General features: G+C 46.0%; 1 protein-coding gene across 8 annotated transcripts in view; it reads right to left on the bottom strand.

Annotated features, from left to right (window-relative positions):
• LOC129180903 (periphilin-1-like) overlaps positions 1 to 18,042 on the bottom strand; it is a 71,020-nt gene that overhangs the window by 37,134 nt on the left and 15,844 nt on the right. For 6 of the 8 annotated variants that reach the window (XM_054775222.1, XM_054775226.1, XM_054775220.1 and 3 more), the window contains 4 exons: positions 15,454 to 15,510; positions 13,038 to 13,174; positions 6,247 to 6,326; positions 5,269 to 5,424 (listed from right to left, as the gene is read on the bottom strand). In XM_054775222.1, the coding sequence (XP_054631197.1) occupies positions 5,269 to 5,424; positions 6,247 to 6,326; positions 13,038 to 13,174; positions 15,454 to 15,510 (430 nt within the window). The remainder of the gene's footprint in view (positions 1 to 5,268; positions 5,425 to 6,246; positions 6,327 to 13,037; positions 13,175 to 15,453; positions 15,511 to 18,042) is intronic. The other 2 variants (XM_054775223.1, XM_054775228.1) reach the window with 1 other exon arrangement.

Below are 18,042 nucleotides of genomic sequence, written 5' to 3'. Positions count from 1 at the left end.
ACATGGCACCAGGACACCCTAGGCCGCAGGTCTATGATCGACTTTGTAGTCGTATCATCAGACCTGCGTCCGCATGTTTTGGACACACGGGTAAAGAGAGGGGCTGAGCTGTCAACTGATCACCACCTGGTGATGAGTTGGATTAGATGGCGGGGGAGGATGCCGGACAGACCCGGGAGACCCAAACGTGTAGTGAGGGTGTGCTGGGAACGTTTGGCAGAGTCTCCTGTTCGTCGAGTCTTCAGCTCTCACCTCCGGCAGAGCTTCTCCTGCATCCCGGGGGGAGGACGAGGATATCGAGTCCGAATGGGCTCTATTCCGTGCCTCCATTGCTGAGGCAGCCGATCGGAGCTGCAGCCGCAAGGTGGTCGGTGCCAGTCGTGGCGGCAATCCCTGAACCCGATGGTGGACACCAGAGGTCAGGGCTGCCGTCAAGCTGATGGAGCATGGATGGCTTGTGGGACTCCTGAAGCAGCTGACGGGTACCGGCAGGCCATGCGGAACGCGGCTTCGGCGGTGGTCGAGGCAAAAACTCGGGTGTGGGAGGAGTTTGGTGAAGCCATGAAACATGACTTTCGGTCGGCCTCGAAGAGGTTCTGGCAAACCGTCCGGTGCCTCAGAAAGGGGAAGCAGTGCCCGGTCCACACTGTTTACAGTGGGGACGGGAGCCTGCTGACCTCGACTGAGGATATAGTTGGGCGGTGGAAGGAATACTTTGAGGCCCTTCTCAATCCCACTGACATACCTTCCATAGAGGAAGCAGAGACTGAGGATACGAACGCGAACAGTCCCATCACCGTGGCTGAGGTATCTGGGGTAGTCAAAATGCTCCCCAGTGGCAAAGCTCCGGGGGTGGACGAGTTTTGCCCTGAATTCCTCAAGGCTCTGGATGTTGCGGGACTGTCTTGGCTGACACGTCTGTTCAACATTGCGTGGAAGTCGGGAACAGTACCTCTGGATTGGCAGACTGGGGTGGTGGTCCCCCTTTTCAAGAAGGGTGACCGGAGGGTGTGTTCCAACTATAGGGGGATCACACTCCTCAGCCTCCCTGGGAAAGTCTATTCCAGGGTGCTGGAAAGAAGGGTACGACCGTTAATCGAACCTCGGCTACAGGAGGTGCAATGTGGTTTTCGTCCTGGTCGCGGAACACTGGACCAGCTCTACACCCTTGCAAGGATCCTGGAGGGTACTTGGGAGTTTGCCCAACCGGTCTACATGTGCTTTGTGGACCTGGAAAAGGCATTCGACTGTGTCCCTCGCGGTGTCCTGTGGGGGGTGCTCCGGGAGTATGGGATTGGTGGCGCGCTACTACGTGCCATTCAGTCCTTGTACAACCGGAGCAGGAGCCTGGTTTGCATTGCCAGTAGTAAGTCAAGCCTGTTTCCGGTGAACGTTGGCCTCCGCTAAGGCTGCCCTTTGTCACCAATTCTGTTTATAATTTTCATGGACAGAATTTCTAGGCGCAGCCAAGGTGTCAAGGGAGTCCAGTTCGGGGGCACTAGGATCTCATCTTTGCTATTTGCAGACGATGTGGTCCTGATGGCCTCATCGGGCTGTGACCTGCAGCGTTTACTGGGACGGTTTGCATCTGAGTGTGAAGCTTCTGGGATGAGACTCAGCACCTCCAAATCCGAGGCCATGGTTCTCAGTCGGAAAAGGGTGGATTGCTCCCTCCGGGTTGGGAATGAGGTCCTTCCCCAGGTGGTGGAGTTCAAGTATCTCGGGGTCTTGTTCACGAGTGAGGGAAGGTTGGAGCGTGAGGTCGATAGGCGGATCAGCGCCGCTTCTGCAGTAATGCGGTCGCTGTACCGGACCGTCGTGGTGAAGAGAGAGCTGAGCCGGAAGGCAAAGCTCTCAATTTACCGTTCGATCCATGTTCCCACCCTCACCTATGGTCATGAGCTTTGGGTCATGACCGAAAGAACGAGATCGCGGATACAAGCGGCTGAAATTACTTTTCTTCGTAGGGTAGCGGGACTCACCCTAAGAGACAGGGTGAGGAGCTCGGTTATCCGGGAGGAGCTCAGAGTAGAGCCGCTGCTCCTTCACATTGAGAGGAGCCAGCTGAGGTGGCTCGGGCATCTAGTCCGGATGCCTCCCGGACGCCTCCCTGGTGAGGTGTTTCGGGCATGCCCAGCCGGGAGAAGGCCCCGGGGAAGACCTAGGACACGCTGGAGGGATTATGTCTCACAACTGGCCTGGGAATGCCTTGGTGTCCTCCCGGTGGAGCTGGAGGAGGTGGTCGGGGACCGGGAAGTCTGGGCTTCCCTACTGAGACTGCTGCCCCCGCGACCCAGACCCGGATAAGCGGAGGAAAATGGAATGGAATGGAACTTCATGCTGGCACTGACTGAAATGATCAATGCAATCATTCCCAGACTTCACTAAGTTTTCAATGCATATTTTAGGCTGCTTTCAGAGTACTGCTTTGGTAATCTAAAAAAAACATAACAGGAAAAACCAAAAACTTGGTGTGGCGTTTTACGCAGTACAAGTCACACTTTTCATACTGTAGCTAGTCCTGCAACTTCGAGTCAGGTGTGACTTAACACACAGTCATGGAAAGAATGAATAGACCACGCTTGTTCCTTCAGTTTCTTCTTCCTTTTTGGACAAATATAACAATGACAACAGAAATGGCTCATATGAGTTCCACGTTTTGGCAGTACAATGCTAGAGCTATTCATGTAAGAACTGGCATGATTTTGGTTATTATCAAAAAAAGCATGGAAGTTGCTAGATATTAGCTCTTATTATGAGCTATATTTCTCATCATCATTCTATTTGTCCAAACAAATGTACCTTTAGTTGTAGCAGGCATTACAATGGATCAATCAAGGGTGGTCTCATCATTTCTTCCATGGCTGTATGTAACATACTCGAGACCTCCGCCAAGCGCCATAGTCCACCCCACATTGTCATTCACACCAAAACATGAATGCTACATTTTTTGGATCGGTCTTTGATATTTTGTCCAACCTGTGGGGTTCAATTTAAAGCCACCAGGCTGATGTTTTCCCTTTATTCTTTAATCAACAGGATGACATGAACACGTCATTTTAAACATACTATAGCTTGCAGGCTAAAAAAGTGTGAGCGCCCCTGTGCTATACAGATGCATGTATATATATTTACACACATACTGACCACAACTACTTTGAAATAACATTTGAAACATAAGAAAATGTTGCACTCTGCTTTATTTTGAAAAACGTGCATCGTGATAGCCTGTCTGCCTTGTTGGCACTTTACAGATAAGGAGAGGAGGAATAAAATGAGAAAGATATTTCAAGTTAATGAATGCATTTCTTGTTCAAGCCCGACCTGCAATGACCCCCCCCCCCCCCCCCCCCCACAGTAGATTTAAATATAAAAAAAAAAAAATGCTCCCATGCAGCCCACCACCACAGCTTCAAAACCCTCCACACACACATCATATTTGTCATTCGAACACCGGCCTGGGTCTTTGGTCCGTGTAGAAGTCTCAGTCTCGGTCTGATGGTTTGGTGCACAACATGGATGGGAAACCCAAAGAGAGTTCCTATTATACAACACCCAACCAAACATGACAAGGACACCATAAGAGGTACTTCTAGGAATGACATGTATTCTTGAAGGAAGAGCGCTGGGTAGCCCATATGCTTGAAATGACAGGAACATAAGAGGAATAGACTGCTTTCCTCAACGCAAACAAAGGATTCTTTTAAAAGTTACACGCCAGCTTTGCCTGCCATGTGATCCATACAGTTCAGGGCAGATGTTCCCAGAGCGCTTTCTCTGCCTCCCCAGCCCCAAAGTCTGGGGCAGCGCTGGGAAACGGGTGTGTAAGCATGTGTGCACTAATGCCAAGAGACGTAGCACACTGTGGGTGGGCCGCCTGACGTCCCGCGGGCCAATTCCCACCCAGCTTTAACAGGAACAGATAAGTGGCACGTATTGCAGCACGGAGGGACGGCAGAAAGAAAGTGTGCCTCGTCTACATAGCGGGGCTTTGCAAACCTGCTGACTTTTTTTCCACTGTGAACAAACCACAACCCCCCCTTTTCTCTTCAAATGCCATTGTTCTCTGGCCACACAACCCCGGTTTAATCCCTACATACTGTATGCCTCTCTTAAACACATTCACAGTATCAGATGTATACACACTCACCGCTACGTCATGATGGAACACATCACAAGTTACATCCTAGTTTCACTTTTGCAGCTCACAGCAAGTATGGTGCGTTTAAGGACCGTTGAACAAAGTGCAAAATCTCAACACTTCAGGAAAGAGCATCAGTGAAGACATAAACGTACAAATTGTGGGCTTTTTAACCTTTCACCTGTATTTCTAAAAGTATTATACAGGTATAGAAATAGAATAAATGATATCATTAGATGAGTGAATGAGTTGTGAAAATGTGTTTGAGGTGGGCAAGTTGGTTCCCATTTATTCATTGATGATTAATATACAATTCATTCATTTATTGCTGCGAGACAGCATTGTTCTGAATGAGAAATCTTGTCACGTTTCAACCTTGCGAGATCTTGTGACATCTCTGTCCGACAACATTAAAAATAGCTCAGATAAAAGAAGATTTAAAGATTTTAAAAAACGCTCCAATAAAATGAGATTACCCGTACTGTGTGGGTGAGCAAATCAAGTGCTCCTTTTTCCTCCTGCCTGTGACGTTAAGCGTCTGTCCTAACTTCCCCTGATCTCACTTGGAAACAAACATTCACTTTCCAAGGAAGGGAGACATTTTACATGCTAGTTGTACCAAATGCTCTGCTAGGAGGGGGGGAAAACCCCCGTAAGAAAAACCTTATCAGCCACCCGAAACACTAGTGCCACGGCGTTTTACTTGTAAAAGTGCAAAAGGTTTGTCAGAGACCTCTGTGGTGTCACACCGGCTGCTCGGAGCGTGTGCCTGAATACAGTGCACCTTGCTGGGCCCCAGCAGGTGGCTCTTCCCCCTCTATACTCTGGTTCTCCTGATAGTAGTGATGTCATCATATTTCATTAGGACTAATCAACAAACGCTCATTTGTCCCAGTCCTTCTTACCTCCAGGTGTTCTTGTTTTAAAACAGGACATTTGTGTGTTTATTGTCACTGGACTCATGATATGATTGGCTATGATCGTGTTAGATGAAGGCACGCCGTGGGTGGGTGTGTTTGCTTACAGGCATACATTTACTGCAATAACGCTGCCAGACAAAGAGCAGTGTTTACTAAAATCTTTATATACAATACGGCCCTTTCCCTTCATGGAACAACTCCATTTACCTTCTCAATATCCAGCGCCTTGGCTTTAATGGCTTCCGACCGTCGGGCCTTCACGTCTTCATCTTGAGTGGTCTTGGGCTCCAGGCTGGGAGGAGCCACCTCCAGCACCACCTCCTTCTCCTCTGCTCCCGTTTCAGAGTCAGAAGGTTTTTCCTGCTGGAGAGCAAAAAGGCCAAGGGTCAGCAGTGAGGTCAGCAGGTTTGGGAAAGCGCTTCTGGTTCCAAAGCCTTTTCAAATAAGACAACTTTGCCCTTTCAGTGGTGTTGACTTCTTGCTTTTGCACGAGCGCCTGTTTCCCACGCGCCACATATCAACACTGAACAGTGCATCCAAAACACTTTTCCAGGGAGCCTAAATACTAGCTTACTATACCAATACTATGACTTTTGATGTACTAAATAGGGCATCTATCATCTACAAAGTCTATTAACATCACCGTTACACATTCTTCATCTAACCACAGGAAGTCAACAAACCATCAGCAACATGAAGATCACGTAAGATCTGCTTCTTTCTACTCCTTTTCAGACATGCTGAACTGTGCAAATGATGTACTTCAATGTATAAGTTTTCCATAGTTTGCCTGCTTTTCATCAGGAGAGACTTACATTTACATTTCTAAATGTATATATCATGGAACGTGCTGCCTTTAAAGAGTAGTAGTAAGCCTAGTCATTTACTATAACACAATGAGCCATCCAGCCACGCGCTTTTCAAGCAAGGTGATTGATTATTGGCACAAGGATTGCTGGCCTTGTACTGAGATAGATAGAGAGACTGATACTTGATTCATCTCCAAGAGAGCACACTGAGCAGTGCAGTCGAGCTATGTGCTATACACGACCTAGTCTAGTCTGAAGGCATCACGAAGGCTCCTAACAGAGCGTGCTCCAGGAGGAAGCGCTTGGCCCAGGACGGGCTGATCAGTGCTGATGAAATACCTCTGGTAGCCCACACTACAATGAACTCAATCATTACCTTCAACAATGAAGACGTTTGAGGAGATTCTCCCACCGAGCCGCTGGGGGTGTGGACTGTAACAGCGAGGCTTTGATCTGCTGAAAGAAAAAATAGGATTAAGACCACCACACAAGCGGACCAAGACCACTTGAGAGCTGGGTCTCGGCCCGCTTGCAAGTGAAGTCTGGTGTGGTTCGGTTCACTTGAGCTCAAATGGACCAAAGACAGGAACCAGTGTTAAAATGAAGCACGTACAAATGAAAAATATGTCAAAGAAACATTGTTGGAAGCGCAGTCTCTCTCCTCTGCTCACTCTGTGTATGTGTGTGTGTGTGTGTAGGTGTGTGTGTGCGTGTGTGTGTGTGTGCGCGTGTGTGTGTGCGTGTATCGCAACAGCACTCTTTAAAAGTATATTTTAGAAGTTTTGTGTGAAACGTAGATGGATAGATCACTGATTGAATTCCTAATCTAAGATGGTAAATGTAGCAGAATATCAAACAACTGACCCGGGATCCAGTGAGGGCCACATAGTGAAAAATGGAAGGATGCAACTTTGCCACTTTGAAATGTACTGTAGTTAAGCCAAACATGTAGCTATGCTAACACCTTCTATATTCAACTCAGCTTTGTCATATGGCTGAAAAATGTATATCAACCTCACTCTTTGATCTTTTTCCCCCCATTTTTTACTTTGTTTTTAAATAATATTTATACATTTTCTTTGCACCATATGACTTTTTCCCATAACATTACATCTTTTTCCCCCCCAACCTATATTTTCCAAAAATTTTAATTTTATTTTGTTATTTAGTTATTATTTACTACTTTTAAAAAACTTAAATATTTCAACTCTATACTGATAAAACAACACTATTATTCCTTATATTACGGGTTTATTCTCATCAAATTGTGACCTTTTTCTTGTTAGGACCATTTTCGCTTTCCCTTCTTGTGAGATGACACCTGCTTTTTCCATTTCTGCTGTTTCCATCCATTCACCTTCTAGCGCTTATCAAGTCCTTACTTGACGCAAATGTTCTTCACTGCACAGCCTTTGTCACATGGCAAAAACACCAGCATGAACGCTACAGTCACTACCAATCTTGCTTGTCTTGAGCCAGTCCGGCAGCTTATCATGAACATCTAGATCAGTGGTTCTTAACCTTTTTGGAGGTACCGAACCCCACCAGTTTCAGATGACTATTCACCGAACCCTTCTTTAGTGAAAAATAAAATCAAATTCAAGACATAGGTAGACACAGGTAGACACATAGACATAGGATGCTGACTCCCATCACAGTCCGTGAATCCATGCTGTACATATTCGTCCGACCACTTTCTTTTTTTTGCTCGACATAGCTAGTATGGATTAAAATATTTAGAAGGAAATCACACGACGTGCTACCACATCAGTTACACGTTGACTACTTGATGGTGCGTTTCATTTGTACTCGGAACTGGGAAGTCGGAATGAGAGTGACGTGATCTCTGAGTTAAAAGCGTTCCAGTTGCCAAGTCAGAAAAACTTTACACTATATCAATATTTTTTATAAATTATTCATTGATTATTTACCGTTTACACACGAGGCAGCCATCATTGATTGTTAACTCAGAGGTGGTGTGGATGCTCTGACTTCCAAGTTGAACATTCCGACTTCGGGGGGCATTTCAGTCGGGCGTTCCCGCTAGGAACTCGGAAATTCTGACTTCCAAGTACAAATGGAACGCACCATGAGCGCGCTAAATTCTTCACAGCACTGATTGGCCAAGGCAAGCAATGTAATGTGATTATGTGCAGCCAGTGATGGCTAAGCGGGGGCGTGTCATCACGAATTGACATGATGGGTCCGGTGTGTCTTAACCTCCATGGCGGAGGCTCCGCCGAACCCCTGGGACAGACGCACCGAACCCCTAGGGTTTGATCGAACCCCGGTTAAGAACCACTGATCTAGATGTTTCCAGCCATTGTGATAATGCACAGCCCATTTCAGCAGGCTTGACTGCCTAATTAGTGTTCCAGATGGAGGTGGGCGGAACAACTGCTTTATGCAAAACACCTTCACAGCACACAAACACGCTTGTGCAGCTTTGGGAAAAATCAAAACAGAAGATATTAGGATTCACGCTCTCTCTAATGACCTCCACCGTGTCCAATGAACTTAACCCTTTAAATGCCACAGTTGCAAAATTGCAACAAGCAACATTGGTGAATTTGACAAACCATTTCTGCAAATATGTTGCCCCATGTGGTTGATCCTTTACGCCAGGAGATGGCGGACATCTGTAACTGCAATCTGAGCAACATTCGCGGGTGTTTCTATGCAAAGTTCATGAGCTTGTAGAGTTTGAAGCCCCTTGTGCGTGCGGCAGCGTGTGCGCTCGCCAGCGTGTGCGCTCGCCAGCGTGTGCGCTCGCCATGACGGTGCACATGCAGCATACTTGAGCCGCTGCTTTGCTAAAACGTGTTCAGGTTGGCAGGAGGGGATGTGGTGTGTTGTCGAAATACCGCTAATACTGAGAGGGGAGAGTGGGAATGTAAAAACAAAAAACACAGAAATATTCGTGGTACTATGCGCAAGAGACTCCGCAGCAGAAAATACACTGCTAATAGATAGATAGAACTGAGAAATATTCACAGGCATAACAGATACTTTCTATCTAATAGTAGCAGTGATAGTAGCCATTGAGGCAGCAGTGGTGTTGAAGATCCCGCTGTAAATGCCGATGATGATGACTGGGTTTGCTTTGAGAGATGAGGAAGAGTATCCATCCCAAGTGGACCAGACATTTTGATGAATTGATGTCATGGAGACAGGGATCTGACCATTTCGGAGCCTGGCGACATCATAATATGTAAATTAGATGACCCATCACAAACTTTGGGTCATACTGATCTTCTTTCAGGGGTCGCCACAGCGAATCAATTGCCTCCATCTAACCCTGTCTTCTGCACCGTCTTTTCTCACACCAACTACCTTCATGTCCTCTTTCACTACATCCATAAACCTCCTCTTTGGTCTTCCTCTAGGCCTCCTGGCATCCTTCTACCTATATATTCCCTATCTCTCCTCTGGACATGTCCAAACCATCTCAGTCTGGCCTCTCTGACTTTATCTCCAAAACCTCTAACATGTGCTGTCCCTCTGATGTACTCATTCCTGATCCTATCCTTCCTGGTCACTCCCAGAGAGAACCTCAGCATCTTCATCTCTGCTACCTCCAGCTCTGTCTCTTGTCTTTTCCTCATGGACACTGTCTCTAGACCAAACACCACCACCGTTTTGTACACCTTTCCTTTTATTTTAGCTGAAACTCTTCTATCACACATCACACCTGACACTTTTCTCCACCCGTACCATCCTGCCTGTACACGCTTCTTCACCTCTTTTCCACACTCTCCATTGCTCTGGACTGTTGACCCTAAGTACTTCAAATCCTCCACCTTCTTGATCTCTTCTCCCTGTAAGCTCAGTGTTCCACTTGGGTCCCTCTCATTCACACACATGTACTCTGTCTTACTGCAGCTAACCTTCATTCCTCTCCTTTCCAGGGCAAACCTCCACCTCTCTAGCTTCTCCTCCACCTGTTCCCTGCTCTCACTGCAGATCGCAATGTCATCTGCAAACATCATAGTCCATGGAGATTCCTGTCTAACCTCGTCTGTCAGTCTGTCCATCACCATAGCGAACAAGAAGGGGCTCAGAGCTGATCCCTGATGCAGTCCCACCTCCACCTTGAACTCCTCTGTCACACCTACAGCACACCTCACCACTGTCTTCCAGTCCTCATACATGTCCTGTACCGCTCTAACATACTTCTCTGCCACTCCAGACTTCCTCATACAATAGCAGAGTTCCTCTCTGGGCACTCTGTCATAAGCTTTCTCCACATCTACAAAAACACAATGCAGCTCCGTCTGGCCTTCTCTGTACTTCTCTATCAACATCCTCAAAGCAAATACTGCGTCTGTAGTACTCTTTTTTTGGCATGAAACCATACTTGTGCCCTTAGTCTAGCTTCAACTACTCTTTCCCATAACTTCATTGTATGGCTCATCAGCTTTATTCCTCTGTAGTTGCCACAGGTCTTCACATCTCCCTTGTTCTTCAAAATAGGCACCAGCAGACTTCTCCTCCATTCCTCAGGGATCTTTTCATGATCTAAGATCCTGTTGAACAACCTAGTCAGAAACTCTACTGCCACCTCTTCTAGACACTTCCAAACCTCTACAGGTATATCATCAGGACCGACGGCCTTTCCACTCTTCATCCTCTTCAATGCCCTCCTCACTTCATCCTGACTAATCTTTGCTACTTCCTGGTCCACAAAAGTCACCTCTTCTAGTCTTTGTTCTCTCTCATTCTCCACGTTCATCAGCTCTTCAAAGTACTCTTTCCATCTTCCCATCACACTACAGGCACTTGTCAATAGACTTCCATCCCTATCCTTAATCACCCTAACCTGCTGCACGTCCTTCCCATCTCTGTATCTCTGTCTTGCCAACCTGTATAGATCAGTCTCTCCCTCCTTACTATCCAACCTAGCATACAAGTCATCATAAGTGTCTTGTTTGGCCTTTGCTACCTCTACTTTCACCTTACGCTGCATCTCGCTGTACTCCTGTCTACTCTCCTTAGTCCTCTCAGTGTCCCACTTCTTCTTAGCTAACCTCTTTCTCTGTATACACTCCTGTACCTCCTCATTCCACCACCAAGTCTCCTTGTCTACTTTCCTTCCAGATGACACACCAAGTACTCTCCTGCCTGTCTCCCTGATCACATTAGCTGTTGTTGTCCAGTCATCTGGAAGCACCTCCTGACCACTCAGAGCCTGTCTTAACTCCTTCCTAAAAGTCATGCAATACTCTTCCTTTTTCAGCTTCCACCATTTGGTCCTCTGCTCTGTCTTTGTCCTCTTCATCTTCCTCACCACCAGAGTCATCCTCCACACCACCATCCTATGCTGTTTGGCAACACTATGGCCTACCAGTACTTTACAGTCACTGATCTCCTTCAGATGACAGCGTCTACACAAGATGTAGTCTAGCTGTGTGCTCCTACCTCCACTCTTATAGGTCACCCTATGTCCCTGCCTCTTCTGGAAGCAAGTATTCACTATAGCCATTTCTATCCTTTTTGCAAAGTCAACCACCATCTGTCCTTCTGCATTCCTCTCCTGGATACCAAACCTGCCCATCGCCTCCTCATTACCTCTGTTTCCTGCACCAACATGTCCATTGAGGTCTGCACCAATGACAACTCTCTCTCTTCTAGGTATGCTCTGCATCACTTCATCCAAGTCCAACCAGAATTTCTCCTTCTCCTCCAGCTCACATCCTACCTGTGGAGCACACCCACTAACAACACTGGGTCATACTGATGATTGTTCTAATTTACAGTATGCCTTTATCGCTAACCACCTTCAAGCTACAACCTTTTGAGATAGTAACGTCAGAACGGACAAAAATTCCTAAGGGTTAAAAGGAAAAGCACACATTTGGGGGGAATTTTGCCCATCATCCACACATCTTTCTCTTTTCTGTGCCTTCTAAAGATATAAAACCAGCTAGCCTGTGGGAGGTAAGAATGCACGTCATGGGATATACCTATTTCCACTATAAAACCCCTGCCGATGTGTTTACAAGAGTGAGCTGTATATAAAGGCAGCTACAGCGACGTTGTTATTGTAGCCGCTAACACCAAGAAATATTTTTCTGGAGTAGTGGCGGAGCGCCTCATGCCACTACCGAGAGGTAACGTCCAAAACGATGCGATAGGACACCGATGTGTGCTGACTGACAAAATAGCCAACCAAATGATGTGTCAAGTATGTTTTATTTCTACACGGATAGATGGACTATATTGTGATATCATGTGATATGTGCGCCATGTATCGCAATCAATATCATGGTGACTTACTTTGTCCAGTCCAGCTGGTCTGGGCCATCTTTTCCACTTTATTTTGGGTAGGTGGAAAAAAGCTTCCATCACTGCAGGCTTTGTTAGCGCTAACAGTCTCTTGGAGCAGTGTCCACCTCGCCATACAAACCAAGCCTCTCCACGAGCTGGTGACACTGTATGCCACTCAGTGCAGCACAAACACTTCATTTCTGTCGGCATGTCTTGGCAAGCTCCACATTTACACCACCAAGTCGTGCCTGCCCTGACTCCCCCCCCCCCCGTCTGCTGCGACTCTCTCTTCTTGTCCGCTCAGCTTCTATGCTGCTATGTGAAATCAAGCCACCCAGGAAAGAAGTTCTAGTAATGTTTAAAATGATGAAAATACTGCAAGTATGACATGTTATGATGAATGTAGCTGTTACTGTATGCTCACAGCATGGATAAGAAACCATAAAACCTTGTTGGAGCTTTTGGAGGGTTTTTTATATCTTTATAACGCATAGAAAAAACAAAAATGTGTGTATTCGTGTCTCATTGTGGGTGACGAGCAAAAGCAAATTCCCCCAAAAAGTGCAATTTTCCTGTAAAACATCTTTTGTAAACTTTGCAGGGTTTTTTTCAGGGTCCTGGTGTCCTGACATCCAGACATATTGTGTGAATGTTCAGATGGCAATTGAAGCGGCATTGAAACCAAAAAGAAAATGCTCAGTATCGGTCATGTTAAAATGTTACTTTGTTCCGTTGCTTGTACACACGAAGGCCACATTTTGAATTCACCGTGTATTCATTCCTGTGGGAAAAATAGCTTCAACAACTCGGAAGCAGATCGTGTTGGACTTTGGAGGTCCTAGTTAGCAAAGCGTACAGTAATGCAGCTTATTTTGAATCCATCAGCACATAAAAGCTTACTCTTTGGAGACTGGCCAGAGCCTTTGTCAGACTCCGAGGAGCCGTTCTTTTTGGCAGCTGGCGGGCCTTTCCGCTTTCCGGGAAAGCGCTCCCACTCCACGTTCTGGCCGTGCCTGAAGTGATTCCGCTCCTCTCGGCTGAAAGCAACCACAACACAAGAGTCAAGGCAAGATAAAGTGCCATCGTATACTTGAACACTAATCCCTCGTTTATGCTGGTTCATTGGTTCCACACCCAACCGTGATACGCCAACTTTGACAAAGTACAATTCCTTATTCATAAATGGAATATTTTGTTTGGTAAAACATAAAAAAACTCTTTAGCACCTTTTAAATACACTTTGAAATTGTTAGAGCCCTCTATTCATGAAATAACACCCCTATAGTCACCTTTACGCTCCTATTACCCAATACAATAGACATAAGCGAATATAAGACCTGTTCACTACCTTCTAAATACATTTAACATTATTAGAGCCCTGTTGGGGCTGTAACCCACACCTACGTACAACTCAACTCTGAAACTCCAACATCAGTTCCTGTCCACCCCACCAGTCAGCTCCCCTCGGGAACACATTTACAACAAAACATACAAGCACTTTTCTTGCCTTATTTTCTCTTATTATCCAATATAGTAAACATAATAAGTGTAAAGGTGCCTATAGGGGTGTTATTTCCTTTTAAAAAGTGTATTTAGATGGTGGTAAACAGGTTTTCTATGTCTTAAATGTCGTATTTTCTTTTATTATGTCTACTATATTGGGTAATACTCCTGCAGTAGTTGACAAGTACCGGCAGGCCAAGCGGCAGCGGCTTTGATGGTGGTGGAGGTAAAAACTCAGGTGTGGGAGGAGTTCTAGTGAAGCCATGGAGCATAATATTCGGTCAGCTTTGAAGAGGTTCTGGTAAACTGTCAGACACCTCAGAAGGAGGAAGCGCTGCCCGGTCCACATTGTTTACAGTGGGGGAGGAGTCCTTCTGACCTCAACTAAGGGTAAAATGAGGTGGTGGAGGAAGCAGAGTGAGGACAAGAATGCAGACAGGTCCATCGCCGTGGCGGAGGTATCTAAAAGACTCCTCAGTGGTAAATCTCCAGGGGTGTTCTGCCCTGAGTTCCTCAAGGACCAGCTCTACACCCTGCAAGGGTACTGGAGGGTGCAGGGGAGTTTGCCCCCAACCGGTCTACAAGTGCTTTGTGGACTTGGAAAGGGCATTCAACCGTGTCCCTGTAGGGCGCACCGGTATTTAGCTGCACCCACTAAATTTAAAGAGAAAAAGAGATTTGTCTGTAGGTAAGCCACACTGGTCGGCAAGCCTAATGTTACCACATCATGACATGGAATATTTTTATTATACAGAAATACGTTACACACAAAGACGTCTTGTTGAATGAGCTTTCCATGGAACCTGGAACGGCAAGGTGCGCTGTGGTCAGACACACTCTACGAGCGCCCCGGCGTGCCGCCCTGTTCTCCTAGAATACCAGAAGCAAGTGTCTCTTCTTCACATGTTAGATCAGGGGTCTCAAACTCGCGGCCCGCCAAGTCACATTTTGAGGCCCGCGACTTGACAGGAAAGACTACTGTAAATGCGGCCCGCAAGGTCTAATTCAGGGGTCTCAAACTTGAGGCCCGCAGGACATTTGCGGCCCGCCAAATCATATTTTTCGGCGGGTAGTGTAATTGTAGCCTGGCAAGTTCAGTGTCACTTGCAGGGGCAAGTAAACACCAGCACTGAGCTCACAGTGGTGTTATCACATAGAGACGGGGGGGAAAAGAACACTACCTACAATCACAGTGCTAACACAAAATGACAGCACAACATGTAACAGGTCAGTAAACGCACACAGGGCAACTCGGGTCACGGGTAAGCTGAAGCCTATCCCAGCTGAATGCAGCAAACTACAAACTAGTAAATTATGTATCACAAATCGTATCATGAGGTACCCTGAGATTCCCAGCCCTACTCCCAATACTTGATGACGCCCAGCCTCACCCAGACTCTACCTCCAGTGGCCCCCAGTGAAATTGAGTTTGATACCACTGCGTTAGATCAACATTACTGAGGATAGAACTCCATCTACTGGTCACATTTGGTATTGCAGTTTACTTCACGGACCTCTCTACACCTCTCCACGCGTTCTCCATGCGGAGGACGTGACCCAGAAGCACAGGAGATGTCATGAGACCAGAATGTGAGCGCATATTAGCCACATCACCGTATACGCTGCAGGGTTCAAAGCAGCAGCGTAATTCCAGACTGTGGACATACTGAGCCAGAAAACTTGTTGCTGTGTTTCACTTGCACGACAATATCAATATTGGCAGACGAACTGATACCAATATGATCTGATATCTGGTTTTGGGGCCGATATAAAAGGTTGGAATGACCCGGATATGAAGAAGGACATGACTTACTCGTGGGATTGGCCTCGACCTCTGGTTTTGAAGTAAGGACCGGGGCGGCCATTTTGCCTGTAAAAGAGAAGACAGTATTTCCCCCATTGGCATCATGACTGGTGTAGGGGGAAAAGTGAGTAATGGTGGGGTTTCCATCCAACCATTTTCTATACCTCTTTAGGGTCGCGGGGGTATGCTGGAGCCTATCCCAGCTGACTTGGGGCGACAGGCGGGGTACACCCTGGACTGGTGTCCAGCCAATGGCAGGGCACATATAGACAAACACTCACATTCATACCTATGGACCATTTAGAGTCTCCAATGAAGCTAGCATGCATGTTTTTGGGATGTGTGAGGAAACCCACACACACACGGGGAGAACATGCAAAATCCACACAGAAATGCCGAAGGGAGAATCCAACCCAGGTCTTCCCATCTCCAGACTGTTACTGTGTTGGCCAACATGTTAACCACTAGACCACCGTGCGGCCCATGGTGGGGTTTACATGGATTTAAATGACAGACATCAGGGTGGAATTTCAATTGAAGCACACAGATCAATTTGTGCAAATGCAGCCAATCTTCCACTTAGGCTGGAGGAACAGAACCAACTCAGCACTGGAAGGCAGGAATGAAAGCTAAGGTGGAGCTGAAGACGCCCCACATCCAAGTATTCAACGAACATCTGTCGTACACTCACCATACGCGGCAGGTCTGTGCCCGCTTTGGGAATGTTCCGACAGCACCTGGTCGTCTCTGTCTGAACTCAATGAACCGTAGCGTCCCAGTGCCAGCGCCACTTGTGCAGAATAGTGATTTAAAGGTACGGTATGTTTGAAGTGGTGATGTCTAGGCCTTCAAAATTTGCAAAAATTGTGTGAGTAGCTGCTAGTTACTAGCAGGCATAGCCCAGGACAATGTCAATGTGACAAAGGTGGAAGTGAGAGCACCCAAATGAGATTGCAGTAAACACTTGCCAGGGGATTTAGTAGCGTTGTCATCATTTATTATCCATTTATTTGTGCTTGTGTGTTGTGTTTGCCAAAGATGACAGAATACAAGCTGCATGTTGGGTCATACTTCCATGTGGTTGAAGTGCCCAGACTAAGAAAAGTGTGATGAAATGTGTGCGTGTGTGTATTAGGGGTGGGAATCTCTGCCCACCTCACGATTCCATGCGAATACGATTCAGAGGCCTGCGATGCGATGATAAAACGATGATCGATGCATCTTTTTTTGTGATCAATAGTTGTCAATTTTTTGTGCGGTATTTTTTCTATACATAATTTCTTTTTACTGACTGTGTACTACTAAAACAAATCATATTTGTAATGATCCACAGTTAAAATTAACCAGAAACAGATAACTAACAGATAACTAACATGAAACAGATAACTAACATGAAATAAATCTACCATTATCCATAAATAAAGTGAGAGTGAATGGTTGTTTGTCTATATGTGTCCTGCCATTGGCTGGCCACCAGGCCAGGGTGTACCCCGCCTCTCGCCCCAAGTCAGCTGAGATAGGCTCCAGCATGCCTGAGACCCTAATGAGGTAAGCGGCATAGAAGATGGATGGATGGACTTCTGAATTCAAACAAAAATCCTGAGCTTAGAATCTATGACAAAGTAATATTTCTGCTGCATAGCAAAGTCAAAATCAGCTTTCATGGAAAAAAAATAGATTAGTTAATGCTTGCAGACTATATTCTGAATACCCCCGCCCCCCAAAAAAAACCCCAAAACAAATGAATAGGCCACAAGAACTCAACATGCGTCTGTAACATTATTGAACAGCTCGGCCGTACTGGCACCGTGCTAGCACACGAGGGAGACGCTAGCTTCTAGTCACCAGTCACGATGTGTGCCGTTACGGTGCAAAATAAGTTATCGCCTGCTGGACGGTTCTCTGGTCAACAGCAACTTCTGATGGCTGCTTTTCCTCTTGTTTGGGTGGAAACGTGCTCTGCGGTTTCTCATATTTGTCGTGTTCCCAAAATATTTTAAGCTTGTCTGACAAAGCTTCATATTGTCTGACTCATGTTCTGCTCATGGCACTTCCGCTTTCCGTCTTTTTGTTCCGTCAGCATCGATTATTGACAGTTATTAGTCGATTAACAATAGTCAATGTCCGTATGGCGATGCATCTAAGAATCGATTATTTCCACCACCCCTAATGTGTGTGTGTGTGTGCGTGTGTGTGTGAAAGTGAATAAAAACTCTTTCAAAAAAGGTACACGTATTATAAATAAAATGTATTTCTATCTGCGATGAATTGTGATTAATTACGAGTTTCTCTGGATAACATGTGATCAAATATTTGAATTGATTGATTGACAGCCCTAGTAACAAAAAAAAGTGTTAAATAGAGCTGAAGGCACAATGTAAAAAGCCTGAACGTTAATGCTGTTAAGAAATAACACAAAGCTTTGTCTTTCATTATTCTGTATGTTTTGTTACAAATACTTTTCAATGTGCTGCCCTCGGTAGGAGTAGTTTGATTTAACATATAAACAAGTCCTTCCACTTGAAATAATGATGAAAGAATGAAAGGTGAAATTAGCAGACATGCTTCTGCTCTTGATGCTATGGAATCTCCTATGAA

This window comes from Dunckerocampus dactyliophorus, chromosome 5, assembly GCF_027744805.1.
Source record: "Dunckerocampus dactyliophorus isolate RoL2022-P2 chromosome 5, RoL_Ddac_1.1, whole genome shotgun sequence".
Classification (NCBI taxonomy): Eukaryota; Metazoa; Chordata; class Actinopteri; order Syngnathiformes; family Syngnathidae; genus Dunckerocampus; species Dunckerocampus dactyliophorus.
The sequence above is the reverse complement of the archived record's forward strand: the minus strand, read 5'-3'. Positions and strand labels throughout refer to the sequence as shown.